Source organism: Orycteropus afer, unplaced genomic scaffold (genome assembly GCF_000298275.1).
Source record: "Orycteropus afer afer isolate SDZICR_OR568_19922 unplaced genomic scaffold, OryAfe1.0 scaffold00118, whole genome shotgun sequence".
Classification (NCBI taxonomy): domain Eukaryota; kingdom Metazoa; phylum Chordata; class Mammalia; order Tubulidentata; family Orycteropodidae; genus Orycteropus; species Orycteropus afer.
The window spans coordinates 8,224,334-8,241,478 of record NW_006921705.1 but is presented as its reverse complement, the minus strand read 5'-3'; the positions used below and the strand labels follow the sequence as shown (position 1 = coordinate 8,241,478).

At 41.7% G+C, this 17,145-nt stretch overlaps 1 protein-coding gene across 1 annotated transcript in view; it reads right to left on the bottom strand.

Annotated features, from left to right (window-relative positions):
* LOC103199718 (lipase member M) overlaps positions 1 to 17,145 on the bottom strand; it is a 42,365-nt gene that overhangs the window by 15,767 nt on the left and 9,453 nt on the right. The window contains exon 2 of the mRNA XM_007944050.2: positions 3,441 to 3,558. Coding sequence (XP_007942241.1) covers positions 3,441 to 3,558 — 118 coding nt within the window. The remainder of the gene's footprint in view (positions 1 to 3,440; positions 3,559 to 17,145) is intronic.

Sequence of the window (17,145 nt, the reverse complement as noted above, 5' to 3'; positions counted from 1 at the left end):
ATTGTGGGGCTGGCGCGGGATTGGGCAGTGTTTCGTTCTGCTGTGCATGGGGTCGCTATGAGTTGGAAACGACTCGATGGCACTTAACAACAACAACAACCCTTTGGCATGCCACCTGACAGCTGTACACTCTATTAGATTGTAACTCTCTTTATTATTATTATAAAGGAGTAGATCAACCTCTGAATTACAAGTAGACTTGTAGGACACAGATCTTTCTACAAAACTCATCTGGATCTGGGCTATTTTATCCCTCTGGGAAGAAAAATGTGTAGGTCATTGAGGGCTATGAGGGCTATGAGCACAGGACCAGGAGGAAAGAAGTCAGTGGGGCTATTTTGTTGTTGTTGTTGTTGTTGTTATGTGCCATCAAGTCGGCCCCGACTCATAGTGACCGCTTCTTGACCCCTCCTTGGGTTTCCGAGGTAGTATGGAAGTAGGATTGCCCAACCTTCCTTCCGAGGAGTGGCTGGTGGTTTTGAACCGCCAGCCTTCTGATTAGCTGTGGTTTTGAACCGCCAGCCTTCTGATTAGCTGTCAAGTGCTTTAGCCACTATGCTACCAGAGCTCCTTTTAGGTCTTCCTTAATAGCTGGTCTTCTAGTTAATCCTGTTAGCCCTCAGGGAGGTGGTCCCTGTTTTGGCAACACCAGATGTCAAAACACCAGTTTTGCCAGAGGATCAGCGCCACCCTGTGGCATCCTTAGGACATGTTCATGGCTGGGACCAGCCTGGCCCAGCTTGGTTATTTGCATCTTTGGTCCACCCAGTGAGGTAACCGGCTCATTCATACCATGTTAAACATCATAGTGTGTGGATCGCATCTAGTTATAGCCAGCAGGCGAGTGTGTAAGTGCTACACTTTAAAATGCTGCCATTTTCGACGATGCCTCAGACAATTTTGTTTCTTGATGTAAAATCGTGATTATTTAATGAAGTAAGACAAAAAGGCTATCATAACAAGCTTATATTATAGTCAGTTTTCAGTGTTTAGGACTTGTTTTCAGCATGAGTTTGATCGATCGTTTTTTTTGAATGAATGATAAAACTTCCTTTTTCCTTCAGTGCTGGCTCATTTCCCCCTTGGGTGGGGTGCATGGGACTGCAGGAACATCATCAGCCACTAGAGGGGGGTCGTTCTGCACGAAGAGGGCTGAGTCTTTGAACACCAAACTCCGGTGTAAGCAGTCAACAGTTTAAGTAAAAGGATGTGAGAAAATAAGCTGCGTTCAAGAAAGTGGTTACAGGTGACTCGATGCTTAGGAACTGCTGCAGTCACTGGACTGCTTGGCTGGGATGGAGACTGCTTGGCTGGCATGGAGAGGAAAGGAAGGAAGAGCTGATGGCTTGTCCATCCTCCTGGTCCTTGTAGGGCTTAGTGGAAAGTTATCTCAGTGTCCCAAAGATATTCATTTGTTTACATAAAATTCATTCATTGATCGTATGTACTACGAGTCCGGGGGGGCGGAATCTAAAACCAAACTCACTGCCATTGAGTTGGATCTCACTCATCGCTACCCCTCCTTGGGTTTCCGAGGTGGTATCACTACGGAAGCAGATTGCCCAACCTTCCTTCCGAGAAGTGGCTGGTGGGTTTGAACTGCCAGCCTTCTGGCTGGCAGTCAAATGCCTTAGGCACCAGGCCACCAGAGCTCCTAGGTGGTATAAATGGTTACTATGCTCAGCTGCTCACTGAAAGGTTGGATTGGGGGTTTGAATTTACCCACAGCCATATTAGAAGAAAGACCTGACAAATCTACTTCTGAAAAATCAGTCATTGAAAACCCCACTGAGCACAGTCCTATTCTTACTCACATGAGTCATCATGAGTCAGAATTGACAACAACTGGAAAAACGTACTAGGCACTCTTTTAGGCACTGAATATAGCCTTAAACAAAAATGGGAAGTCCCTGCTACTGCTGAGTTACATTCTAGTCAGGAGAGACAGACAAACAAGCAAGCAAATACCTATCATATCAGAAGGCGATTAGTACTAAGACTTAAGCAGGGTAACATGTTAGATCTCAAGAAGTCAGGTTGCCTTTTTGAATAGGGTGGTTGAGGAAGGACCACTCACAGAGTAAGCTCAAAAGAAGGGTCTGGGCAAGACATGCTGGTGTCTGTTGAAACAGCAGTTCAGATGAGGAATTCCAAGTTCAAGGGCAGCACAGTGGAAGCATCCCAAACGTGTGCAGCTGGTGTACACACAAACAGGTTTTTTTTTTTTCCATAAAGCTGCCCAAGAATAAATTGGGATAAACTAGAATCCTGAAGCTTCTTTACAACCAAATTGCAATAGCATACATCTGCCCGGATTTTCTGGTCATAAATTAAGAACATGGGTTGTAGTGGCCGACAGATCTGGATTTGATTGCAGGTGTTGCCACATACTACCAAGTACTGGGAGCTCTGGTAGCACAGTGGCTAAGACACTTGCCTGCTAACCAGACGGCTGGTGGTTCAAACCCACCAGCCACTCCTCGGAAGGAAGGTTGGGCAATCCTACTTCTGTAGTGATACTGCCTCGGAAACCCAAGGAGGGGTCGCTATGAGTCGGGTTTGACTCGACGGCACATAACAACAACAACAACAACCAAGTATTAGCACATACTTTCTGGTAAGTTACTTAACCTCTGTGAGTGGCAGTTTCTTCACAGACTTATTATGAAAGTTAAATGACACTAATGCAAATAAAGCACTCAGTATAATACCTGGCATATAGAAAGAACATGAGAAAAAATTAAATGTCTGTGATTACCTTATTTGCCGCTATAAATGTAGAGCTAGAGTATTAAAAGGAATAGAGCATCAATGTAGAAATGGAGGATGGTGAGGAAGGTGGTTTATTTAGAAGGACAGCAGTAGCTGAAAATTCAATATAAAAAAATTAAAGTTATATGAATTATGGGAACAAGTAGCAAAAATTGAAGATTCTGGCTCTTAAAAATCCATTAGTCGCTATGGGTTGGGGCTGACTCGACGGCACATAACAACAACAACAACAGGCAACATTGTAAATATTTAAAGAACTATTTGAATTAGGAATACAGGCGTGTTCAGGGTGAGCACTAGAGGCCACGTTAGAGTTTGGTTCTTCATGGGCAGGGGCTGATGTGAGCTGTTTAAGGGACTCCATCAGTGGTTGTCCTAGATATTTATCTAGGAGAGATCAAGGGTGAGGGCTAAGTGCTAGCAGGGAAGCAAGGAATGGGTTCTTGAAGGTGTTTTTGAGAAGCAAATACTTTATGACATTTGAGATAATTAACAGGGGTGTGGGTGTTGGTGATGGGAATTAAGGGAAAACTGAAGCCATTCGCTGGCCCCAATACTGGGCCCCAGCCTATACCAAGAACCCAGACTCTTCTCTCCACACAAATCACAAAGAAATCACTGCTGCAAGGGAAGACTGCCTTGTTGGCATGACATAGGGTGAATCATACCTGTTTTCTTAAGTTGCACTAGGCCTTGAGGAATTCTGTTAAGAGAAAGGATATACCCATCTTCAGTTGCAACTTCATACTCCTCATAGGGATAGCCTTGATGTCGGATGATTTCACTCTATGGAAAAGCATAATTTCTCTCGAGTTCAGTTTTATATAGTTATATTTGCAATAATCTGAAAGCAAAAAAGTAGATTCCTTGATGCTGCCAGAAACAGGTAAGAAACATTTTATTTATTTCTAAGAAAGCTCATGTTAGAAAAATCTATCAACTCCTTCCAGGCCTCAATTTATTCATCTTTACTATGGAGTTTGAGCTAGGAGAGTGGTTCTTGAAGTGTGGGCCCAGGACCAACAGCATCAGTATCACTTGGGAACTTTTGTAAATTATCAGGCTTTGCTCTAGACATCTTTAATCAGGAATACTAAGGATGGGGCCCAGCTGTTTGAGTTTTAGCAAGCTCTGCTGGGAATTCTGATGTACTCTGGAGAACCACTGGACCAGAACACTGATTCTAAAATCTGTGTGTGCATCGGAATCATTGGAGGCACTGAAACATACAGATTCCAAGGTCCAGTTCAGGTAAAGGATTATGCGATTCTAATGCAGCCTGTTTGGCACCTATCCCAGGCCAAGTTTTGCATCCCCTAATCCTCATTTTGGGAGCTCTGGTGGTGTAGTGCCTAAGGCATTTGACTGCTAACCAGAAGGCTGGCAGTTCAAACCCACCAGCCACTCCTGGGAAGGAAGGTTGGGCAATCTATTTCTGTAGTGATACCACCTCAGGAACTCAAGGAGGGGTCGCTATGAGTCGGATCCAACTCAATGGCAGTGAGTTTGAGTTTCTTTTAATGCTCTTTTTAGGAGGTTTGGTGGTGTAGTAGTTAAGGCATTTGGCTGCTAACCAAAAGGTCGGTGGTTCAAATCCACCAGCCACTCTGGGGAAGAGAGATGAGACAATCTGCTTCTGTAAAGATTTACAGCCCTGGAAACCCAGTGGGAGTCACTATGAGTCAGAATTGACTTCATGGCAGTAAGTTTAATGTTCTTTCTAGTTCTATGACCACAGACCCAAGAGCAGTGGTTAGTAATAATTTTGGGTCAATAGTTTCTTAGATAATTTGAGGAGAACTATAAAAATCTGGACACATACACACATATTTTCACACACAATTTCAGGGGTTTCAAATTCCCTGTTGCTTATTTATGGGACCCCAGTAAATAACCTCTCCTCTAGACAGTTGAAGTATGTAAAAACTTTTTGAAAAACATGAAGCTACAGAGATTATCCTACTGTTTCTGTCCACCGTCATCATCCAGAGCAGGAAGGGTCTATTTTTCTTATATTAGCTGCTGGTTTAAAAGCAACAAGTATAGAAAAGTCTAGATGCCTATACACTCACCGTAGAATCAGGGACAATACAGCATAGTAATTAAGAGAAAGGCACTGGAGTCCCACTGCTTGTGTTTTAATCCTGGCTCTAACATTCATACTTGAACTAGTTGTTTAAACTTAGGATATTTTAGTTAATCTATCCGTGGGCCTCAGGGAGCTCTGGTAGCATAATGCCTAAGGCACTTGACTGCTAACCAGAAGGCTGGCAGTTCAAACCCACCAGCCACTCCTCGGAAGGAAGATGGGGCAATCTACTTCTGTAGTGATACTGCCTCGGAAACCCAAGGAGGGGTCGCTATGAGTCGGGGCCGACTCGATGGCACATAACAACAACAACAACATCCATGGGCCTCAGTTTACTCATCTGCAAATTAGGAATACTAATGGTTAATACCCCATGGGATTATTGCAAGGAACATAAAAAAAGGATGCACGTGAATTGTACACTAACTGTATTTCTGAGAACATAGTAGGCATTCAGTTGACAGTAACCAAAACCAAACTCACTGCTCTTGAGTCAGATCTCTTTGTGAGCTCTCCTTGGGTTTCCAAGGCAGTATCACTAAGGAAGTAGATTGCCCAGTCTTCCTTCTGAGGAGTGGCTGGTGGGTTTGAACCCCCAGCCTTCTGGTTAGCAGTCAAATGCCTTAGGCACTACACCACCAGAGCATTAAAGACAAAAATGCACTGTTATCAAGTTGGATCTGACTCATAAAGACCCTTCCTTGGGTTTCTGAGGTAGCATCACTATGGAAGTAGATTGCCCAACCTTCCTTCTAAGGAGTGGCTGGTGGTTTTGAATAACCAGCCTTCTGGTTAGTGGTCAAATGCCTTAGGCACTACACCACCAGAACTCCTCCCAGAGCATTAGCTAGTAATATAATTAAAATCAGTTAATCAAGTCTTAAGGAATGTACTGTGTGTGAGTGGCACCATTGTATACTTACCCTTAAACCATTTATAGACCAGTGGTTCTTAAACTTTAACATGCATCAGAATTGCTTGGAGGACTTGTTAAAATACAAAGGGTTGGATCCTGTTGTCAGTTTCTGATTCAGTAGGTCTGGGGTGGGGCCAAAGAATTTACGTTTCTAATTATGGTCCAGGTGTTGCAGATGCTGCTGTTCTGGGGACTATCTTCTTCTGAGAACCACTGTTGTAGACTATTTGGGGAGATGAGATAAGAATTCAGAACATGAGAATGGTGGACATCTGACAAGTGTGTGTTGTGCCCAGATCTTGAATCCCCAAAAATCATCAAGGAGCCGATTCCACTGCAAAAGCATAGGGGTTGTTTATTCAAGCTCGAGCTCGGACCCTCAACCGTCACCAACATAGCGGTTTAGCATTGAGAGCCCCGAACTCAGGGGTAATGGGGTTTTTATAGAAATGAGGAAGTCTTAATTAGAAAATTACAGGATTGGTTGACATCTTTCAAGTTGCTAGTTGTTTTTCTTGATTGGTTTTGTCTAGTGGCCTGAGGCTGCAACGGTTACTTTAAGCTTTGTACTTTTCTGTCATTTGCTGATTGGTTGTTACTGAGGGGAAACGGGGGGAAGGGTAGTCTTTGCAGTTTTTCTAGTAACTGAAGCATGCAGTACGTGCTAAAGTTTCTTGTACTAATGGCTACCTCCTTAAAGCGGTTACATACTGAGTATGGGGCATAATTTTAAATTACGTCTTTGCATTTTCACATCTTACATGTGAAGTAACAAGATACATGTAATGGGTTGAGTGAGGGATAAAGGATGTGGGTATATGAAGGAGCCAAGGAATTTAGAGCAGGGAAAGCACTAGGAGCACGGTAGTCAGGGAAGGCATCATGGAGGGAGAATTTGAACCTAGTGTAGAGAGTTTACAAAAAACAAGCGAAACTCCTCATTAAGTCATTCTGGGTGAAAAACAAACAAGCAAATGAAACCAAACCATTATCATCAAGTCATTGTGATGGCAACCCTGCAGGGATTGCCCCATAAGTGTTTTTCAAGGCTGTAATCTTTTTCTTATTTTTTAAAAGTTTTTATTGTGATTTGGGTGAAAGTTTACAGAGCAAATTCATTTTCCATACAGCAGTTCATAAACATTTTGTTTCATGACATTAAAACAATGCAATTCCCTATGGTGTAACAGCTCTCTTCCCACTTTCTCCCCATAATTACCTCTTCCCTTTGTCCTTCCCGCCCAAGCACTACCCCACCCCCAGCTGCTCCCTGTGCAAAACACTGCCCTTCTCTCACGATTGAGCTCCAAGGAGTGTATCTACCTGATGTAAAAGTCACCATATACATGTTATTTGGCTGGAAGCCACATGAGTGAGTTCAGTTCCAGACCTGAAGGGTAACTAAGGGCTATAGTCTCAGGGGTCTCACCAAGCTCTATCAGACCAGCAAAACTGGTCTTTTTTATGTTTGTTGTTTTGAATTTTGTTCCACATTGTTCTCCCACTTTATCCAGGATCTCCTGCACTGATCCCCCTCTGAGTGGTTGACAGTGGTAGCCGGGCACCATTTAGTCCTGTAATCTTTACAGGAGCGAACTGCCACATCTTAATTCTATGGATCACCTGGCGGGTTCTGACCTTTGAATTAGTAGTCAGGCGCTTTAACCACTGCCCTGAGTGTTGCGTAGTTACCCCAAAAAGCCAAATGGGTAGGGTAGGAGCATGGGTATCCCAGAAGAGGAAGACCTGTAGTCGTAGTGAGTAGAATCGATAGGCAGCAGATAGTCAGCAGGCTACACTCTACTCTTGAATGTATAGTTAAAAGGGATAAAAGTAGGACATAAATTTATGGACTTAAAACAGTAGGCCACAAAGTATTACATTATAAAATGTAAGGTATTGCTGATGGCCTTGCAAATTTGTGTAAGTATTTTTTTTACATAACCATTTTCAAAGGCAATTTATCAAAATATATTTTTTAAATATATTAATATATAATTTTAATCCCATTGTTTATCACTTGTCTGTCATACTGTGATGGCTTGTATGTTCCTGTGATGCTGAAAGCTATGCCACTGTTATTTCAAATATCAGTAGGGTCATCCATAGTGAACAGCTGTAAGATGTGAAAATGCAGACATAATTTAAAATTATGCCCCATATTCAGTATGTAACCGCTTTAAGGAGGTAGCCATTAGTACAAGAAACTTTAGCACATACTGCATGCTTCAGTTACTAGAAAAACTGCTGAAGAAAGAACCTGAAGTCTAACCTTTGGCACCGACCTACCCAGTCTTTCAGGGTGGGACGGAAAAAGAACTCCTTTTTCCCCCTCCTTATCAAACCCTTTCAGCAGGTACTGCAGCTGGAGAGGGTGCACTGCCCCAAGTGCTGGACGGCGGCGGGGCAATGGCAGCCGCAGGTCCGGCAGCCGGCAATGGAAGAAAGCAGCGTGCAGCCCTCTCTAGTGCACCAGCAGACTCCACTGTCTTGCCGTTGCGGGCTGCAGGGCCCGCAGACGCAACTGGCAATCAGCAACTTCACCATTGGCCTTTTACCACTAGTGACCTGTATAATTGGAAAACTCAGAATGCTAAATTTTCAGACAGTCCCAGAAATTTAACTGACCTCCTAGAGACTATTTTGTTTACTCATCAGCCTACCTGGAATGATTGTCGACAACTCCTCCAGATTTTATTCACCACTGAGGAATGTGAGAGGATCCAGATAGAAACCCGGAAATCTGTCTCAGGGGATAACAGGCAGCCCACTACTAATGTAAATGTAATTAATGCCACCTTCCCCTTAACCCGTCCTAACTGAGACTACAACACGACTAAAGGTAAGGAGAGACTCCGGGTGTACCGTCAGACTCTAATGGGAAGTCTCAGGGCCGCTTCTAAGAACTGAGAGCGCCCCGGAAAGAGATACAAGAAACATGCATTGCTGAGTAAAATACCGAAGGACCAGCACTGCTGGGAAAGAGACTGTGAGAGACTTTTAGCTGAGGGATGGTGGGCTGAGAGAGAGACTGAGTGTTCTTCCTGAACTTGAGTTGTAATCAAGTGCTTTCCTCTTAAACCCCATAATCTGTGAGCTCTGTGTGGCCACTACAGTGAATTATCAAACCCAGGAGAGAAATGGTGGGAACTTTGGGAAAAACAGTTAGTGAAAGAAGTGTACCCTGGAGGGAAGTGCACATAATGGAGTTCCCTCCTTTACAGAAGTGTGCAGTTCCCAGGGCCTCCATTGACTGTTGTCTTAACTTTAACACACTCAGAGTGCTGACTCTATTGCATTCTGAAAGATCAGGATGTTAGTAAGAGTGATTGACCAGTGTGGCCTTTATCCCCATTTTAAAAATCTCATAAAAAAGATAGTTTTTAGAAAATTCACTAAGCTCAAGATTATCTTGTTTTAATGTGTTTACTAGATTAGAGTAATAATAGTAGTTTAAATTCTTTCCAAAGGCTCTAAGCTTATTTGAAAAGGAGTAGAAAGAATCCTGTCCTTCAAGATAACCCAGTAAAGTAAAAGAAAAGATATACAAATCAAAGATTTGGTACATGTAAAAAAAAATGGTACTAGAATAGAAGGCAGAACTTTAGTTTCCCTTATATCACATGTCTGTAGAAATAATTACATCAGAAATTCACAAACCTAGAAATGAGAAACTAGATTCCTATTTATTATTAGCATCATCTTCCTCTGTAATCCAATAGTAAAATATAGTTTTCTTTTAATTTCCAGTAGCTCCAGACTCATAGAAGCACCAGACTTTGTAAAAGAAAGGAAGGGGCCTGGGAGGTGAAACTTTGGATTCTTAAATAGTTACTTTCTTTAGTGTTATCTCTTAAAGTAAGTAATTGATCCAGAGGCTAGGGCTTTTGGTTACACCCAGCCAAAGGCCCACAGCCATTTGTATAGAATGAAATAGTAATCAAGGTGAAGAAATGAACCTGGAATATCTTTAAAAAGATTATGTATTTTAGATTATGTATTTATCTGAATGTACTATAGCTATTGAATATTTTTTACCTGTTTGTACATTAAAAATAATTATAAGTTGTGTGAGTAACAGAAAGCGTGTAAGTCCGCCTTCAGCCAATACAAGATTGGATATGTTAAAAAAAGAAATAGAATTTGCCCAGCAGAAACATAGGCTTTTGTTTTAAACCCTGTGTGTAGAGACTACTAGGAATTTAAGTAAAAAACCTGAGCCCCACCCAGTACTACTGAGGGAAAGGAAGATTTACCTGAAGAAAAAAAAAATTAAAAAAATAACTGGCTTTTTAAATTTCGAGCAAGCAAATAGATTTTGGGTCCATCAAGGCAAAAAAGTCATGGTCCATGAGAAACACCTCCAGGACTGAAAGTTAAAGAAAGCCAATGAGTAGTAGACTTGTATGTTACTTACTTGTGACCACCTGAATTCACCTGAGTGGAAGTGGGGGAAGTGCAGCGAAGAAGAAACAGGCTGAGTTTGGTACTCTTTGACCTAGGCCCAGAGGCTGGGGATGAGAGGAAGAACTGGCTGGTCTTAAGTGCAATGAATTGTGAGCCCACGAACATTGAAATAGTCCCTGAGGACTAAAGATGTGAGAGAAGGTGCTGGCTGGTCTGAAGTGAAGGGAAGAGTGTGACTCCCAGACTTGGCAGCTGGTACCCATGACCTAGCTGGGATGGCTAGGGCTGAGCTGACCAGAACCTGACCAAATGAAAAGGAAAATAATTAACACAACTGGTATTAAGTTGCTGCAATTTAATGACTTGTGCTAGGCTGGACTTTGCCTGTTTATGGATCCACATGCCTAAAGTTTCCAAGCAGAACAGAAGATTCTCCAGAGAAAAAAGACCATGCTTATCTCCTCAGAGTACTGGTTTAATAGGGATGGGCAAATTAGAAATTGGCTATTTAAAATGGAGGGGAGATAAAAGTATGAAGTGGTTGGCTTACACACTTTCATGTTGTTGTTGTTGTTATGTGCTGTCGAGTCAGCCCTGACTCATAGCGACCCCTCCTTGGGTTTCCGAGGCAGTATCACTACGGAAGTAGGATTGCCCAACCTTCCTTCCGAGGAGTGGCTGGTGGGTTTGAACTGCCAGCCTTCTGGTTAGCAGTCAAGTGCCTTAGCCACTATGCTACCAGAGCTCATAGGTGTGGTTATTTTTAAACTGATGGTGAAGGGGATGTGAATTTTTAAAATATATATAAAAAAAAAAATAGCTAGAAAAGCCAGCGGGTAGCCTGCGGTGTAGTAAATTACTTAATGTGACTATTCTACCCATAAGTCTTTGTAAACTCCAAGGTGAAATTTTCTATGAGCAACTGAGGAGCTCCTGATTACTGAAGCTATCCACCTGGGTTATTTCTGTTGGGCATGGCACAATATAATGTTCTGGGAGATTCCCACTCTCTCTCAGGTACTTAGAGTTCTGATACTGTGATTAACTAGTTTAACCACCCTTCTGGGCTCAGAAAGAGGCCTCCTAGAGGCAGAACTCTCTCTGACTGCTACTTGAGGAAGACCTGCTACTGAAAGAAACACATACCCCTGAAAGAAAAAGTGCCCCAAACCAAGAATAGTATGAAAATTAGTTCAACTCTTCTTCCTGGCTAACATCTCTATTATCTACCCTCGCAGGACCAGTTATAATAAGACTAATTTTATTAACAGTTGATCCTTATATTTTAAACAGATTAATCAACTTTGTAAAAGATAGAGTAAGCTCTGTACAACTCATAGTCCTTAAGCAACAGTATTGACCACTCCACCAAAAAAATTCAGGTATTAGTACAATACATTATAACCAGATATATAATAACACTCAGTAAACTCATGATTGAGTTTAGTACCAAGAGAAAGGGAGGAATGTAAGATGTGAAAATACAAAGACATAATTTAAAATTATGCCCCATACTCAGTATGTAACCGCTTTAAGGAGGTAACCATTAGTACAAGAAACTTTAGCACGTACTGCATGCTTCAGTTACTAGAAAAACTGCAAAGACTACTCTTCCCCCTGTTTCCCCTTAGTAACAACCAATCAGCAAACGACAGAAAAGTACAAAGCTTAAAGTAACCGTTGCAGCCTCAGGCCACTAGACAAAGCCAATCAAGAAAAGACAACTAGCAACTTGAAAGATGTCAACCAATCCTGTAATTTTCTAATTAAGACTTCCTCATTTCTATAAAAACCCCATTACCCCTGAGTTCGGGGCTCTCAATCCTAAACCGCTGTGTTGGTGACGGTTGGGGGTCCGAGCTCGAGCTTGAATAAACAACCCCTATGCTTTTGCAGTGGAATCGGCTCCTTGATGGTTTTTGGGGATTCAAGATCTGGGCACAACACAGCTTTCAGTAGATCTTCCAGACTAAGACAGACTAGGAAGGAGGACTGGCAAATTACTTCTGAAAAAAAGGCCAGTAAAAACCATATGAATAGCAGTACAACATTTTCTGAAATACTGCTGGAAGATGAGCCTGTCAGATTGGAAGGCACTCGAAGTACCACTGAGGAAGAGCTGCCTTCTCAAAGTAGTGTTGATCTTAATGACATGGATAGAATAAAACTTTCAGGACCTTCATTTGCTGATGTGGCACAACTCAAAATGAGAAGGAACAGTTGCAAATATCCATTAATAATCATAACATGGACTGTATGAAGTCATCAAAAAAGAAAGATCAATAACCTAGGCCTTAGTGAGCTGAAATGGATTAGTATTGGCCATTTTGAATTGGACAAACATATGGTCTACTATTCTGAGAATGGCAACTTGAGGGGGAATGGTGTCCCATTCCTCAGGAAAAACAGCATTTCAACATCTATCTTGAAATACAACTCTGTCATTGATAAGATAATATCCATATGCCTACAAAGAAGACTAGTTATTATAAGTATTCAAATTTATGCATCAACCACTAATGCTAAAGATGAAGAAATTGAAGGGTCCCCCCTCACCAACTTCTGCAGTCTGAAATTGATCAAACATACAATCAAGATGTATTGATAATTATTGGTGATTGGAATGTGAAGGTTGGAAACAAAGAAAAAGATTGGTAGCTGGAAAATAGGGCCTTGATGATTAAAACTATGCTAGTGATTGCATAACAGAATTTTGCGTGGTCAATGACTTATTCATTGGAAATATTTTTCTTCAACACCGTAAACAGTGACCATACATATGGATGTCACCAGATGAAATATACAGGGATCAAATCAATCACATCTGTGGAAAGAAATGATGGAGAAACTCTGTCATAAGTCCGAACAAGGCCAGGGGCCAACTGTGAAACAGACCATAAATTTCTCATATGCAAGTTCAAGATGACACAACCTTGCTTGCTAAAAGTGAAGAGGACTTGAAGCACTTACTGATGAAGATCAGAGAAGACTACAGTCTTCAGTATGGATTACACCTTGACATAAAGAAAACAAATATCCTCACAACTGGACCAATAACTGATAAATGGAGAAAACATTGAAGTTGTCAAGAACTTCATTTTACTTGGATTCACAATCAATGCCCATGGCAGCAGTAGTCAAGCAATTGAGCTGAAAAAAATTAAAACAAGTCCATGAGAGCCAAAGTACAATCTTTAGTATATTCCACCTGTATTTGAAGGTCATTACAAGAATAGATTTGATGCACGGAAGACTAATGAAAGAAGACAGAATGAGTTGTGGATGACATCAAGGACATCATACATGAGGAAATCAAAAGATCATTATAAACAAAGAAAATACCAAAATGGATGTCAGAAGAGACTCTGAAATTTGCTCCTGTAGAATAGCTAAAGGAAATGGAAGAAATGAGGAAGTAGAAGAGCTGAACAATAAATTTGAAAGGGTGGCTTGAGAAGTAAAAGGAAAATTATAATGAAATGTGCAAAAAGGGCTGAGATGAGATCATCAAAAGGGAAGAACATGCTTGTCATTTCTCAAGCTGAAATAACTGAAGAAAAATATTCAAGATCAAGTTGCAATATTAAAGGATTCTGTGGGAAAAATATTGAACAATGCTAGAATCATCAAAAGAAGATGGAAAGACTACAAAGTCACTATACCAAAAAGAGCTGGTCAATATTCAATCATTTCAGGAGGTGGTATATGATCAAGAATTGATGGTATTTAAGGAACAAGCCCGAGCTGCAATGAAGGCACTGGTGGAAAATAAGGCTCCAGGAATTGACAGAATACCAGTTGAGATGTTTTAACAAACAGACGCAACACTGGATGTGCTCACTCATCTATGCCAAGAAATTTGGAAGACAGCTACCTGACCATATACTACTGGGAGAAATCCATATTTGTGCCCATTGCAAAGAAAGGTGTCCAACAGGATGCAGGAATTATCTAATAATATCATTAATATCACATGTAAGTAAAGTTTTGCTGAAGATAATTCAAAAATAGTTGCAACAGTATATCAACAGTAATTCAAGCCAGATTCAGAAGAGGTCCTGCAAGAAGGGATGTCATTACTGAAGTTAGATGGATCTTGGCTAACAGAAGAGAATACCAGAAAGATTTTTACCTGTATTTTCTTGACTATGAAAAGGCATTTGACTGTGTGGGTCATAACAAGCTATGGATAACATTTTGAAAGATAAGAATTCCATAACACTTCACTGCATTCATGTGGAACCTGTACATAGATCAAGAGGCAGTCATTCAAAGAGAACAATGAGATACTTCATGGTTTAAAATCAGGAAAGGGGTGTGTCAGGGCTGAATCCTTTCATAATATTTACTCTGTATACTGAACAAATAGTCTGAGAAGGTGGACTATATGAAGACAAATGTGGCATCAGGATTGGAGGAAGATTGATTAACAACCTGTGATATGCAGATGACACACCTTGCTTGCTGAAAGTGAAGAGGACTTGAAGTACTTACTGATGAAGATCAGAGATTACAATCTTCAGTATGGATTACACCTTGGCATAAAGAAAACAAATATCCTCACAACTGGACCAAAAACTGATAAATGGAGAAAACACTGAAGTTGTCAAGAACTTCAATTTACTTGGATTCACAATCGATGCCCATGGCACTATTGTTGTTGTTGTTACGTGCCATTGAGTCGGCCCCCACTCATAGCGAGCCCTCCTTGGGTTTCTGAGGCAGTAGCATTGGGAAAATCTGCTGCAAAAGACTCTTTAAAGTGTTAAGAAGAAAAATGTCACTCTGAAGACTAAGGTGCACCGATCCCAAGCCATGATATTTTTAATCACCTTCTATGCAGGTGAAAGTTGGACAATGAATAAGGAAGATCAAAGAAGAATGGATGTATTTGAATTATGGTATTGGTGAAGAATATTGAATGGACAATGGACTTCTAGAAGAATGAACAAATCTGTCCTGGAAGAAGTACAGCCAGATGTTCCTCACTTACTTTGTACATGTTATCATGAGGGACCAGTTCCTGAAGAAGGACATCATGGTTGGTAAAGTAGAAGGTCAGTGAAAAAGAGGAAGACACTCAATGAGATGGATTGACACAGTGGCTGCAACAATGGACTCAAAACCAGAAAATATTGTGAGGATGGTACAAGACCAGGCAGTCTTTTGTTCTGTTGTACATGGAGTTGCGATGAGTCAGAACCAATGCAACAACACCTAACAACAGCAACAATCCCATTTCCAATCCTGAAAATTTAACCTAAAGGGAAAAAACTCAAAGATGTTCATTAAAACATACCTCTAAGAATGTTTATTTCAGCATTATCTGTAACAGTAAAAATTGTTCTGGGGGACCAGTTAAATAATTCCTGTGATGGACACTGTGACGAACCACCCAGATTCTCCTTCAGTAAAGGACTGGTTCCATCTTTTGTGAGTGCTGTCTACAGAGAGTACTTGGTCATCAACTGGTGTCTTTCAACTATGGTGTTGGTGAATATTGAATATACCATGGACTGCAGAAGAAGGAATGAATCTGCCCTGGAAAAAGTACTGCCAAAATGTTCCTTGGAAATTAGAGTGGTGAGACTTTGCCTCACTTACTTTGGACACGTTGTCAGGAGAGATCAGTCCCTGAAGAAGAACATCATGCTTGGAAATAGAGAAAGACCCTCAATGAGATGGACTCACACAATGGTTGCAACAATTGGCTCAAGCATAGCAATTGAAAGGATGGCACAGGAGTGGGCAGTGTTTCATTCTGTTGTATGCAGGGTCACTATGAGTCGGAACTGACTTGATGGTACCTGACGAGAACAAGTAGATGCTCAGTAAACATTTGCTAAAAAAAATACATGAGAGTTCAAAATGGAGTCGAGCCAGTGAGCAGCACGCTTGATCCCTCTGGCATCTAAGGTCTTGAATAACAAGCCACAACAGTTTAAATTAGGAATTTCACTGCTCTGAACAGCTCACAGATTCAGAGTACATCAAACACACAAGAGCAGAATTAGAGGAAAGGCACAGAGAGATTATTTGGGAAAGAGCTACTGGAGGAGGACGGACGGATGGGCACCTGAGAGAGGCATTGGAAACTCTTCTGGAGCAGTCACTGTGCGCTGAGCTAGGGCACCCACCTGAGATCCCCGAGCCAAAAGGGAGGACACCTTATAACAGCTTACCAGCGACCACTCTAATATTCCGGTGGACAGCAGCAGAGACCTGCCTCCAGCAGCTCATCTTGAGTTTTTGGAGGTAATTTGGGTCTCCTGGGGGTTGGCTGCAGCACGGAAACCTCCGCTGAGATTTGGAGGAAAACTTACTATTGTGACAGGAAAGGTAGCTCCCTCCCCTCCCAGCGGGTCACAGAGTAGACTGGAGTCAGACTGGGAGACTTTGTGCTTTTCTTTGTCACAGAGAGTGGGACCACAGGTCACTAGCAGGTACTCCCCTGACCCACAGCTCAAACTGCATGCATCTTTGGCGCTGCAGCTGGGTGGTATCACAGACAAACTCCAGAGCAGGCCATTAGCGATCTGGCGGGATTACGTCAGCACTGCGGACAGAAGGAACAGGGAAAGGGAAGAAACTGCACTCCCGGGATTTTTGCCTTGGTGCTGTTCTTTAGCGCTGTGGGGCCGCGGAGGCAGAATCTTTGAGTGTGCCTGAAATTGGTGGAAATTTGTGAAGCTCTAACAATAAGAATCTTTCCTGAATTGAGTTGCAGTCTTGCAAATAAATACATCATCAAAAATAGCCTGCTCAAAGCCCTAGAAACCAGCCCTAGCAACACCAAGCTTTCCTTCTTCCACTCCCACCTTCTCTGCCAATATCTTCTCTCACTCAATAGAAGAAAACATATTCATCCAATTATCATAAAATCTCCCGCTTTGAACTCTAAACCCTCTTTACAACAAACAGAAACACATATCCACAATACACACAGGGATTCTACCACCAC